At 37.9% G+C, this 13,880-nt stretch overlaps 1 protein-coding gene across 1 annotated transcript in view; it reads right to left on the reverse strand.

The window, feature by feature from the left end:
* MAN1A2 (mannosidase alpha class 1A member 2) overlaps nt 1–13,880 on the reverse strand; it is a 139,048-nt gene that overhangs the window by 36,775 nt on the left and 88,393 nt on the right. The window contains exons 7-8 of the mRNA XM_054188657.1: nt 12,591–12,714; nt 12,098–12,191 (exon numbers count right to left, since the gene is read on the reverse strand). Of these exons, the coding sequence (XP_054044632.1) occupies nt 12,098–12,191; nt 12,591–12,714 (218 nt within the window). The remainder of the gene's footprint in view (nt 1–12,097; nt 12,192–12,590; nt 12,715–13,880) is intronic.

Genomic DNA, 13,880 nt, shown 5'->3' on the forward strand with positions numbered 1-13,880 from the left:
TCATTTAGAAATGGCTGAAGCATTTTTGTCAAAGCTATTTAAAAAAAACCCAACAAAACAACTTGAGGCAGACAGAATATTCCAGTTGAAAGAGCTGAAGTTTGGCAGCTACAAGAAACTGAAAACATAATCGCTTAATGGAAGAAAGCGTTGAGCAATCTTAACTGTAAGTGCTACCACTTTCTTGTATAATAAAATTAAGCAAAATGACTTCCTAGAACTATAATGATTATGAAACTAAAGATTAAAATTCTCAAACTTGCACAATTCAAGTGTGTGCAAAGACAACAGAAATAATTTGACACAGACCAGCAGGTACAACTAGCCCAACTAATACATATATTTAGGCAACTCATGTTGTTAGAACCAAATGCATCTTCGAATTGAATGTAGTTTATGATTCTGTAATGTCAAAGGAGTATCCTAATTTGATATCTTACAACAGTTTCTCCTTTCACACTCAGAAATTCACAGCTAGAGCAAGTATTTTCCTTTTTGTATTCAAACTCCCTGAAACTTCAAAACATTCCAGCTACTATTTATAATTCTGGAAAGATTTAGGTCATCTCTCCGAAGACACATTCACAAATTAAAGATCGATCAACTAAATACATCAAGTCCACATGCGAAAATTAAAAACACATTAGACCATTGCATTGGTGCTCTTAGTGAAAAGTAAAGTTACCCTTTATCACCTGATGTTGTCTTTTCCAGAATACTGCACTCACCAATGGAGTCACCCGGATGAAGCACACCTGCCCCTCTGCCAAGTTTGGAGTCAGTGTAAATCCCAGCTGCACCGGAAGCTTTAAGTAAAATGCTGGAGTTTGCAGTGGATTGATGGGAAGTCAGGTATGCATTTACCTCTGATGACTTTTTTCACTGACAAGGTGGCTCTGAAAATACAGCTAAGGCATGGTAACACCTTCCTGCTACAACTAATACTGCTGTAGGCATGCGACCACAACCCAGCGAGTCCCTTTTTGAATAATAGTTTCTACATAGGGGGATTGAGAAGCTCTTAATGTCATTACAAGCTTTAGTTTATTCACGTTAGTCGTCCTGTAAGATCTCAACTCTCTTCTTACACATTAAAACCAGGAAAAAGGGAGAGAGAAAGCCTTTATTAGATTAAATCTAGCCCAACATCCATCTATGCAAAATTAGCTGGCAAAACTACTGTCAACAACTTCGCCCTCTCCCGTCAAGTTGTATCAAGACCATAGGAGTTTACATATGCATATATGTACGTGTGTATATATATATATAAAAACCACATGAATGCTGACAGTCAAAAAAGACTGAAAGAAGCAACAAAAAACACTCCCTGTTTTTGATGTATTTGTGGATTATACCACATGCAATATAAATCCAGGCTACTCTGCATGTTTCTTTCTCCTAGACTTGTATCTATGTACCTCTTATTTTTCTTCTTATGACATATGCTTGAAATTGCGCACACAGCTAGCTGAAGTTTTGGTCACTCTGCAGGCGCTAGGAAATTGTGCCCATTGTAAGACTTACTCAGTCCCTGCTCTATGACTGAGACTGAGTTACCACACCCTACAGTCGGGCTGCATTCATCACCATCCCGCTCCTATTTTTGACCATAGAGGCCAAAAAGTGCTACAGTGTGATCTCCAAAGATCAGCTCTGTCTTCACATAGATCTCCAGAACGAGATGGTATTTTACCTTGCTGATACAGGACAGTCCAGCTCCCAGTGGAACTTCACGATTAAACGAACCCATCAGGAAAATACATTCAACGTCCACTAAATGAAACTATCGACTCTCTCCCCTCAATGTCACCAAACTGGAAATCTTTCTCACATGACCACCAAAAGGTACATCTCCACACATAATTCAGAGTATGAAGTCCCACATACTGAAGACAGAATGAAAAGAAATAGACTATTTTATGTCACCTGAAATGTACCAGTGCTCTAAAGAATGTCAATATAAACAGCCTCCAATAAATAAGTGATGTAGAAGAAATAAAATAAAAACACGTAACTGTAATAAGGCTGTAACAACTTTGTAACTGGACTTTGGTATGCTTTCCTTTGATAGGAAATGAGTAAGTCAAGGACAGTTCAAAAATACCATTTAGATATATAGAGACACCAATACAAAAATCAATTATTAAAGAAATAACGAGATTCACAGGAGCTCAAACTTTAAAAATCTACTGGGCATGTGTCAAAGGATACCTTTTTAGTCCCCAAACATTTAAGTTACCAGTCTTCAAAGCCAACAATTTAAACTCTCAAGAATATAAGGCGGTACTCTAAGACATGTTGAACTCTGTTAATATAGATTAATTTACTGAATTTACAGTCAGAAAAATAAATGTTAAAGCTGTTGTGGGACAGATTTCAAATTCTAGATACTGATGCACTCCCCACCAAGATCATGCTCTAAAATTGCAGTTTGGCAGTGCAACAAAATAAAATTTTCGTCTCTTTCCACAGCAATGCATGCAAGCACTTTCAAATCCCAGTTATACCATATCCAAATCCTATCTTTACGAATTATTTATAGACACTCCCTTTCAAACGCATAATTCATATACATTTTTAACCTCCAATAACACTAGAACCTTTAACACACTAAACAAACCTTTTATTTGTTTAGCTTTTTCAGCATCTTGCTCAACAGACCACCAAAACGTCTAACCTTGAAGACTTATAAAACTGTATTTCCTGTAATACACAGCTCTGATGTATTTCAGGAAAACAAAGTTTTAACAGATTAACTTGCTCTTAGTTTTTAACGAACATCAAATTTGAATGCAGTCTTTCCTTGGAACACAGATAATTACATTTGTACGTGGTTATAAAGCAGAAGGGCAAGGGGAATTCCCCCTCAGAGATTACATAGATTATTTCATATTCAAAACACATGCATGCTTCTAAATACAGAACAAGACAGAATATTTTGGAAAGAAAAATTAAGGACATCTGCCAAGATCGGAAAGAAAATTAAACAGCAGAGAACCACCCCCACCTCCTCATCTGCAACTGATACACGCATGCCTACTGCTGGAAGTCTGGAAATCATGTTGTATTTTTATTTGTTCATAATGTACTCAACTGAAAGCAGATTTAAAATAAAAAACTCGACCACAATAAACGCCTGCATTAATCTCCAAACTAACCACCACATAGATCACAAATCTCCAGTTCTATAACTGATGTTCCAACAACAAATCAAAAAAAGAAATTTACTTGCTGAATCAAATAAATGTGCAAAGATGAAGTCAGCCTGGGAACTAGTTCTACAAGTACTTTTACAATGGATAAAAATAATTATTTTAATCCTGCACCATTTCTATTTAAGAGAGAGAAAATATCTTCCTTACACGAAAGGGGGAAAAAAAAAATCACTCAAGAATTAAAGCATTAGAAACTATTATCCACAAGTCCAAATTTAAGGTATTTATCTGAAACGTTTTGTAAAAGACTTTTTGGAAAATACAGGCTTACTTGATGCAATTCCCTTCACTTTCTTTTAGGTTATGGATGTTTTGCCGGAACTTGACGTTACATTTCACAATTTGATTTTTCATGACTTGGGGTTTCTGGTTTCTCAGTGTTGCCTAGAGCACGTGGGGGTATTAACAGATATAATTTAAGAAACTACTTCTGCTAAACAAGGCATCTAGTAAATAAACAAACAATGTAAGGTTGGGGGGTAGAAAATGCAAAGTACCTTCATAGTTAAAGAACACCAGCAGCTTCAAAGACAAGAACTTTCCAACACTAGCGTATTTCTCACTACCTATTATAACCAGACTATCAACCTGTTAATCTATGCTACATTTATATTTTTATCTGAAATACTTCTCTTCAGTATTTCTTTAATCTTTGGAAAGACCACTTCATTTTTCAGTATTATTCACTTCACCTTGCAGTCTGCAAGGGTTTTAATCTCCCAGAGGTAGATGTAAAGACTGACAGAAGGGGCTTCTTGCGTAATTTTAACAATGAAAGTCCCAAGAATAGAGATCGAAATAGTGATTTATTTATCAATCTCTGCAGCACTTTTGAAAGTCTGCATTCAAGAGAGCCACTCTTCCTATATATTAGAGCTCACACTGCCAGGATGGCATCCTTCAGCTGACATGGCGATTATTCTCAGCACTCTGACATGCGGGGAACAAGCAGAATGCCAGAGCACCTTCATCAAGTTATCTGGTTAAGGACTATTCAGTCTAAAAGAAATAACAAATGACAAGGAAATTGGTAAATTAAACACACAGACTTTAACGAGCAGGTGGTAACAGCCAATAATACAGACCAGACCTCTTTAGCCACTGATTGATGGGCCATTAAAGGAACTACTCGGGCACAGCCTTGGAGAGCCAACCTGAACTTTGTCACCGATAAGAAGGGTTGTCATGAGCATTATGAGGTATTTGAGGGGACTTGCAGGACTGTGCAAAATGTATTTATGGAACAGCAGAAAGGGCCTGGCCTACGGCTTCAGATATTTAGGGGAAGGGCGAAAGGGAAGGATCAGGGTGGATTGCGGAGGAACGAGCAAGGGAAAAATGGGGAGGAGGTGGGTTAAAAGGGCCTGGTTGCATGTAAACAGGCTGCCGATCAACACGCTTATCTGAGCCCTGCACCCTACCAGCTTTATCTTCGTATTATCATAAATCCTGTATTTTTTGTGTGTAATCCCACTCACTATCCTATGGGTGTAAACAAGGTGTAAACATCAGCAGCTGGAGCAGAGACCGTGGGTCACAGAGCCTGCAGGTCTAGGTGCCAGCACTTGGAGAGACTGGCATGCAAGAGAGGTCTGGGTGCAGGAGCTGGAGGGACTGGGATGTGTGCTACAGAGTCAGAGTGCCGACGGCCGGAGACAGGGGCTGCAGGTCACAGGGCCCTAGGTCTGTGTCAGCAACCAGAAAGACCCATGCGTATTCATTTTTCCCCAGTGAATTCAATCCTAAATGCACACGTATATGTGGGATTCAGTAGCTAACTTCAAGCTGGATGAGCTGGTGAGTAGGAGACCTCCGTCTGAAAAGACCCAAGCTCTGAGCCGATGGCTGCATAAAGGGTCCAAGGTTCAAGCACGGGTATTAGGCAGACTGGGAGCCTTTGCTATTATTTGAAGGATCCGTGAGCGTGAGGGTGCATGCATCTACTTGACGGTGAACATCAGGAGGAAGAGCAAGACCTGGCCACTTGTACGTATATTTTATGTGAGTTGTGCCAGTAAAGGCTGTCGGTGGCAGCCTGTGTGGGCAGCTGCGTTAGTGTCCTTTTAGCGTATGCATGCAGCTCTCTAGGATACATCCCTCAGCCTCGCTACTGCCCAAACCTGCAAATGGGAACAGCAGCCAACCACATCCATCGGACTGGGATGGAGACATCTCTACCTGGCTGAGCTTCAGTAGGCGGGAAGGGAGGAATGCCCAGGTCTTTGAGTCTGCTGGATGCAGTGGCTTTCTTAAAATCTTTAACAAAGCGCATTACAAACATTTACATCAAATTAATTTTCGATTTTCCTTTAAATACTGACAAATAAATATAGACAGATGGTGTTATGTATTTGCTACAATGTCATATCACAAATGAAAATAGATAGGGTGTATTACTCATGGTTTGTCTATTAGTTGCAACAGTTTAAATGAAGCAGTTCAGTTAATTACCTAGCTCAGCCCAAGAGCATTAGACTAAAACCAGATGTACAGGCAGGCATAAAAATTTAGGAGTATTCACCCAATATTTGCTCTGATTTAATGACAGTAATTTAAAATTGGTTTTATTGCTTTTCCTACCTGTGAAGATTGCACCATTTTAACGGAAGTGTAAATCTAATCCAGTTAAATTAAATCCATGGAAGCCTTCTCTAAATAGTATTTTAAAATTAAAAGTACTTGGTTTGATTTAATTTAAGCAGTTAGTGTTGAAAACGAAAGACCACCTGAAGAAACTTGAAATATGCACATCCACAAAGAAATTTGCATTGGTTTATTTAAGGACTAGTCTACAGCACAAACAACTGGGAAAGAGAGGATATAAATTTCTCCCTTTCAGCCACCTTGGTTGTGCCTCTACTTTCTCTGTAGTAACAGATGCAGGGAACTGCAAGAAAGTGAGAATATCCCCTTAAGGTGCTACGGCAGTGTGTAAGAAGGCAGGCTAAATACCTGTGTAAATTCTCTTATCTGTCTTTAGAGGCTCGTCATCACTTTGTACACGAAAGACAGCATTTAAATTTAGTGCGTTAAATACACATATGTGGACCGATGACACATTGCTGGTGAGTCCTAGTAAACGTGGTGACAGAGTACCCCTCATCAGGTTTTTAACTTAGTCCACTTGCAAGTCTGACTAAAGGGGCTTGTTGTCGGTAAGGAGACACAAACACAGCACTGTAGAACAGACTGCAGTCTGAATGTTCATCACATCAGCATTAAGTGACGGTAATTGCAGTATCTGCTATTACATTCCTAATAATAATGCTCAGCTCATACACCATAAATTCACATACTAGCTTACTTTACAGTAACTTGTTAATGTGCTCCCATATTGCTAAGGTGTAATAAACACAGAAGGCTAACACAGAATAGATATCTCTGCTTATTTTCTTGCAGATAGAAGCCATATATAGACTAAAACACAATTTTAGTTAAACTGACACAACTTTCTTACATAACCAACCCAGGTAAGTCCATAGGTAGCCCAACTACAGGAAGCGAGATGTGAAACCAGAGCGATTTGAGTTCCCCTTCAGTAACATTATTACTTGCAAGAGATGTTGGAACCAGATGAAATGCAATAATTTGTTCTTGGTATTGAAAAGTAGAAAGGAAGAACGCGCAATTTACGGAAATGTGTGGCATGTCCTGACTTGGTAATAACATGCCGATTGGTATTTCCTTTGTTATTGCTTTCTACTTGGTATTCTCACGTAAGCTGTTCGCAAGTGTGAATTAGAATTAGACTTTCTCACCATATTTTCATTTTTCTAAAAATAATTTTTCTTCATTACAAATTAATTTCCATAATTCTGAAATCTCTTGCTTTTAATCAAAATTCTAGTCGTTACATCTCTCAGCAGGCTTCTCTAGAAAGCACTGTCACTGTTTTTCAAAATAATCTAAATTCAAAGTTGTGATGCTTACATCAAACCAATTACTCACTAAGTGAAACCAAAAGCTAACAAAGTTAACTGTAGGTTCATGTGAGAGGTTAGAATATGCTTCTTGCCAGCTATTTTCCTTTCAGTCTTGCAGAAACTGAAACCCCAAGGCAGAGGTATTGTAAATCACTTGTTCCTACTGGACCATCATCTCAGTTCATAAGTAAAAATTGAATCTGTCAACATTCCTGTGGGCATGATAGCTCTGCCTTCTAGCAAAAGCCTCAGTGAGATGACAAATCCTGAGCCGAACCCATTAAAAAGCTGTCTGTCATGCCACTCATGCTGTAATAATACCTGCACATTATATGCTCAAACACAAATATTTAGCCTACAGATGACATCATTTTCCTCCTCCTGGGTATAACAAACTCAATTCTTGCTACACAGCAGTTAGGGCCCAGTCATGTACAGCTGTATTATGAAGCATTTCCACTGGAAAGCATGGGGATTTAGCAGTGACTAGTAAGCCATTCACCCGGCAGTTTTTAGGATTGGGTTTTGTGGCATTCAAATGGAAAAACATCGATGGGATAGAACAGCAGTCCCTGTGCAGCCCTGCCTGCTGTGGCTCCTGACCCTGGTTGCTGCTGCTTCACGAGGCAGGAAGAAAAAAAAGTAATCTGTCACCAGAACAATTCTTCAAGTGCTACGTCAAATGCATGGAAATGTATATTCATAGAAGTGTAAACAATACGAAGACTTGGCTATAGATTAGATTTATGTGACACTAGATGACTACTCATCTCTCCATCTTGTTAATAACCTGGAAGCTACGGTCACACCCTTGTTGACGAAATCATAATTACCAATTGCCTGGTAAGTTACTTTATTGATCATACCTTTTTAGGTAATTTTTAACAGAAACATTGTCTTGTTTGAATGAAAACATTCTTTGTAAGCACCATCAGAACAACGAGTGAAAAGGAGAGTCTGTAAGTCACAGGGCACTGTCCCCAGAACATCATTCCCCAGCAGCGAAATTGCAGAACATGCTGTTGGTATCAAGACCCAAAGGCCTCCACTCTGATAGATCAAACCACAGCAGAAGTGACTCGTCAGCCGAAGACCCTGCATCCTAACACCAGAAGAATGGCAACAAGGTCGCAGCACCTCACATACCCCATTCTCCTTCCTCCGACCCAAGAAGAAAACAGATGAGGGGCAGGTATTTTAAACACATATTTAAATGAGGAGAAACAGACAAGACACAGCAACATGGCCTAAGATCTATGGAAGCTAAAGACAGAAATATTCTGAGGCTTAGAAAAACCCTGTAACAATTGGTGATCTACAATCAGCCTAAAAGATTTGCCCAAAAATTAGCTCATCGTCGTCATTCGAGAACCCTAGATATGTGAAGAGGACTGGATAGCCAGTGTCCCCTTCTCCTTTGAGTCCAGACAACTTGGACATGTTTTGGTACCTTTGAGTATGGGTGAATTAAACTTATGAGAAAATGAGAGTAGGTAAAAATCAACTGGCTTAATGACTCTCTAAACAAATAAATATCACCTTCCCCTTCCATAAAATCTAGCACTGAATTTTATTATCAACTTTACCAACACCAGTAGCTGAGATATAAACTTCATATTTGTGAGTTTTATCCAGTTCATACAAGGTTCCGACGGACAACATGATATTTAGATTGTGCAAAATCTGAGATTAAAAAAAAAGAAAGGCAATATGTTATGAGACCTTACATGTGCTAAGAAGTTACTTATATGGCAGCATAAATTACTGAACAGATCTCTAGAGCAAAGAGAAAAAAGGAAGGAAAGATTTCTAAATGGGGTATTGCAAAGGCACATTTAATACTTGGGATTGCTAGTCAAAGTTGATGCAATCCTTGTGGACTTTTTTGGTTAAAAACACAAAATGAGGATGTGCTTAGGCTCCTTGCGCAAATACCTCCAACAAGGTAACAAAATACTGCATCAAGTATCAAAGTAGAAGGTATTGAGATTTTTCCACAAAATTCTTGTTGCAACTAGAGATACAGTCCTATGGGGCCACACCAAAACCACAGAAAATGTTTGAGACTTCTCTTTTCCTCCACAAATCTGTCTTGCAAAAGGAATTGTCTTTAAGTATTCAAGTTATCAACCAGTTAGAACAAAATTAAAACAGAAAAACAACACAAAAGTGTATTTTTTTATTCTATTCAAATCCTAACTTTTTTCTTTAAAAGAAAAAAAATTAAAAGGTTAAAAAAACTCTAGAACTGCTAAGAAAACTTGACTTAAATTGATTCTTCCATTATATATTTTGTTTAATACTCTCTGGATAATTAGCTGGTAGTAATGACATTAATTAGTCTGACTGCTATGTGCACATCACTGATATTTTTACTACTTTGAATAAAGGTACCCAGCACTAGAATGATGATATACCCACCGCTAGAATGATGGGTACAGAAATAGAAAATAAACCCACCACTAGAATGATGCTATATTGCAGCTAAATCCCATATTTCTTCAACAGTGTATTTACGTATGTATTTATGTAGATTTATTTTACCTATTTCCCACCCCTCATGATTTAGTTGGAACCCTGTACAGATTAACAGAAAACCTAACAAGAACTGAGCCAAAAAAAGTCTGAGGAGGGAAAAGAATGTTAAAAGGAAGAGAAGAGGAAAAAAAAAAAAAAAAAGAAAAAAAAAGAAAACCCAGAAACCCAGAAAGGTCAGGTTCAAGAGTTACCAGTATCTAGGCAAATAGAGTTCTGAAATAATTCTCAGAAACTATCTGGAGTAAGTACTTCGTGCAAGATAAGATGCATCAAACTAAAGGTCACAGCAAAGATGTAAAGGGCAGCTTTCCCAGAAGTTGAAAGAAGCAAAGTTATGCTTTGGTACACCTTCCATTGTCTCAGTCTTTTCAGTTCTAAAGCATAGAACAAGCCAAACACAATGCTCTTTGAAATTACCTTCCGAGGAGGACATAAAAGCCTTGCCTGCCCTTAATACCAACAACGTGACTCAGGTCAGTATTGTGGACTCTGACATGAGTCCTCTAGTGAACTGAGATGTAGCCTGTGAAGGCATCACCCTTACTTAACTGACTTCTGTGATGCAGGATACGATCTCTGCAGCAGAATCAGGAGAAAAATTCCTAAACTTCAGCTGTTCCAGCTCATACGTCCGGTATTTCAGTGCCTGTGTACCTTTACTGTAATTTCTGAAATTTCTGCAAATAGTCACTAAAGAGTGATCTATCAGGGACACAACAAAGACAGTTTCTCATCGTTCCATCCTGGTTTGTGGCAGGAAAAACAGAATTAAGGATTCTTGCTCTCTCATCCCCACAAAACTTTTCAAGATATGCTTACAAATGCTTGTTGCATTGGAGATATCTTAGAAACACTACCAGCATATCTGTATCTGCACTTGGAAGCTTATTTGCTCAAAACAAACAAACAAACCAACCAACCACCAAATTCCAGGAAATAAGTTTGTGGCTAATGAGCAACACAGAAAAATTAAAGGCTCTATAAAGTTGCATTTACTTTTATCCTAAGAACTTAAGTCTCAGCCTGCAATCCTAAACTTTAGTCCTAAATGCATTATCTTTCAAAACTCATTTAAATTGTATGTCTGAGCTCCATCAAATTTCTGCAAAATTAAAATTTTCACTGTATGTTTATTCTCAGTGATCACAATTCTTCCCAAGAGCTGCTAATTCTGAGCATTATTTTTACAAATGACAAAAAGCCCCTAAAGAATCGTGGTGATAGGCCACATGAGACTGCTTTTGATAAAAGTAGCAGAGCAATTGGTTAGGAATACAAAAAAAATAGAAAAAAATATTTCAGAACAATATAAAATTGTCTTTCGAATAAATAATAGATGAGTATTTGTATTTGCTCACTTTCTTTTTTCTGAATGCATGGTTAAACCTAAATTTGTCTCTACTCATCAATCCACATGTCTGTCTCAGAAGGTGTCACTATTCACTCAAAGATATTAGACTATTTGGGGAGAATTTTGGCCTGAATGATCAGATTAGACAACTCTGTTCACAGTCACTGCAATGACAGCTGCATTCATTTCCCTCATATACCAGACATAAAGTCAGAAGCAAATTCTCAGTTTGCAAGCCAGAACATGCTCTGCTGGATATTTACAGCCAACTACTGAAATCCCTGAAACCTGTCAATGATGTCAAACAGGACACAAATAGATAATCTTGCTTCTTTTTCCTAAATAAACTTGCATTCATAAAAGAAACAGGAACAGAAACCTTGAAGAAAAAGAATTCTCTTTTACACCCACTATGAAAGCACTGAACTTTTCTTTGAAGAACCACTTGAATAAAAGGAATCATATTTGTGTCTCTAACTTCATGTTTTATCTCTCCACTTACATTGTCAGCAACAAAACCAATTTTTTTCTTTTCATTCCAAAGTCTTTATTTAGTTTTTTTTTTTACACAAGTTGCATTGATAACAGCAGGATCTATTGGGAGGTTCATCAAATGGCACTAAATAGAACAATGATGTTTGTAAATGTCAGTTCCTAATACCAGCTCAAATTTAACCACCACAAACATGCATTACTTATACATTACCTTACAGTAATCCACTAACCAGATGGTTTGCAGAACAAAACCAGGAACAAAATCAAATGAGGAAACTATTTTCAGCCTCATCCTTTATTACTGAAGATTTTATTGACTGATAAAAGTACGGACAGGAACCAGATTTAGTAGGAAGCTGCTTTCAGAAAGTACCGTAAAAAAATCGAGCTGCATGACTTCAGAGAGCGACAGGCAAAAAATTGGTTTCAGGAGATCTCAAGTCTAAGTAATCCAACATTGCACGTTTTCAAGCAATGCCGTTCATGTTCTACAGAATAATTTTTCTGATCTCCAACTCAGCAACAAAATAAGAAGTAGAGCTTTAATTAGAAATGAATAAAATAAAAATACTTACGCTGACCCCACCGGCCTGTTCTTGGATTCAAATAATTTGGATAAAGTCCATTAGGACGATCCATTTTTTGAAGTAACTTCCGAATGTGCATGACCTAAATTAAATCAAGAATCAGGATCACCACTAACAACGTTCATCTAATTTGTTATTATTTTTTTTTAGTAGTAAATTTTCTTAATCTGAACCCAGAAACTTTCTTGAGGGCTTCCTGCAGATTAGTACATTTTTGCTTTTAAAGGACTGCTCACATAAACAAGTTTAAAAATTACGATTTTTAAATCTATGCTGAGACAAATAAGAAAACTTGTGTTGTCGTAAATTTCTACTTGAAAAAGTCACCTATTTGGTAACAGAGATACAAGGATGAAAAAACTCACCTGCTACCGAGAATGCAAATAGAATGCAATACAGAAAGTACTTCCCCTTTAATGCAATTTATGATGAAACAGTATAAATGACACTTGTATGATTAAAAACTGAATTTCAGCCTCACCTTGTTGTAGTATACGGGATCCCCTGTCAAATAGCTGAGGTGGACAAATTCCATGTGCAGAGTACCAAACTCAGCGAGGATGCTGCTGCCAGCAGAAGCCCAGCCCCAGTTTCGACCCACGCCACTGAATTCCAACAGGCACGCATAAAAGAGGGAGAAAAGAACAAAAAATTCAGAATTACTGCACACAGCACTAGTTAACAACCACCACATGAAATCAAACAAGTAACAGCAAAATATTAACCCGTACTTATGATTACAGGAGTTGTGGTTTGATTTATCAGTTGGTTCATTGGTTGGGTCTTTTTGGAAAAAAGATACCCTAACCTCATCAACAAAAACTCCTGTGATTAAAAGATGTAATATCTTGATGTCACAGAAATATAATGACTTAGCACTGGCACAGTCCTGACTGTTGTTTGTTCATTGGATGTTCCCAAGAACAAGAATCAAGAGCAATTATCAGATGAGACAAGTGTACTTCTCAAGGTGGCAGCATTCGCTTCCCTATTCTGCCAAACATCTGCCGTGTACCCTTTACCTGTGTGGGATGCGCTTCAAGTCAGTATTAGACACTCCAGCAGATTGGGACCGGGCCCTATCTGTATCTACATAGGAAAACAGTATGTTTACTGTAGGCGGAATATTATGAGTTCCTCAGGCTCCCAAAGAATCAACAGAAAATAACATATACGTCATATCTTTTGCACTCTAAGAAATACCATCTTGCTAAGTCATAACTTCTATGATTAAACCAGATTAAACTCTGGTTTAATCTAATATGGGAGTTTTCACCACCTTTCAGGATCGGGTCTTTTAATTTCTGAAGTGAACTACATTCTCCTGGAGATTACCTCCAATTCCTCACATAAAAGATTCCCGTTATCAATAAGACCACAACCAATTAGGAATGTCTTCTTACGTATTTTTTAAATTATAAATTAGAAAGAGGAAATGTAAAGGAAAAGTGTTGGTAATGGAGCAGTATTTGTAGCTCTGACCTGAGACAGAACACCACCTTTAAAAATACAGTAACCACTGTTTACAGAGCGTAGAGAGACAGAATCATAGCTTGTCTCAGGGGTTTTTAGGTACAGCTGTGATAAAAAGTGAAATTAAGCATTTAATTACGAATACAAAAGCTAATAAAACACAAGTCGATAATTTTGCAAATATTTCTTTCAGGTCTTCTCTTTTCACTGCCTGTCAGCCTCACGGTAAGCATTCTCATATACGCCTGCTACCATCACTGTCCCCCCCAGCATGCCAGCCACTATTTTCTGTCACCGC

Source organism: Rissa tridactyla, chromosome 1 (assembly GCF_028500815.1).
Source record: "Rissa tridactyla isolate bRisTri1 chromosome 1, bRisTri1.patW.cur.20221130, whole genome shotgun sequence".
Classification (NCBI taxonomy): Eukaryota; Metazoa; Chordata; class Aves; order Charadriiformes; family Laridae; genus Rissa; species Rissa tridactyla.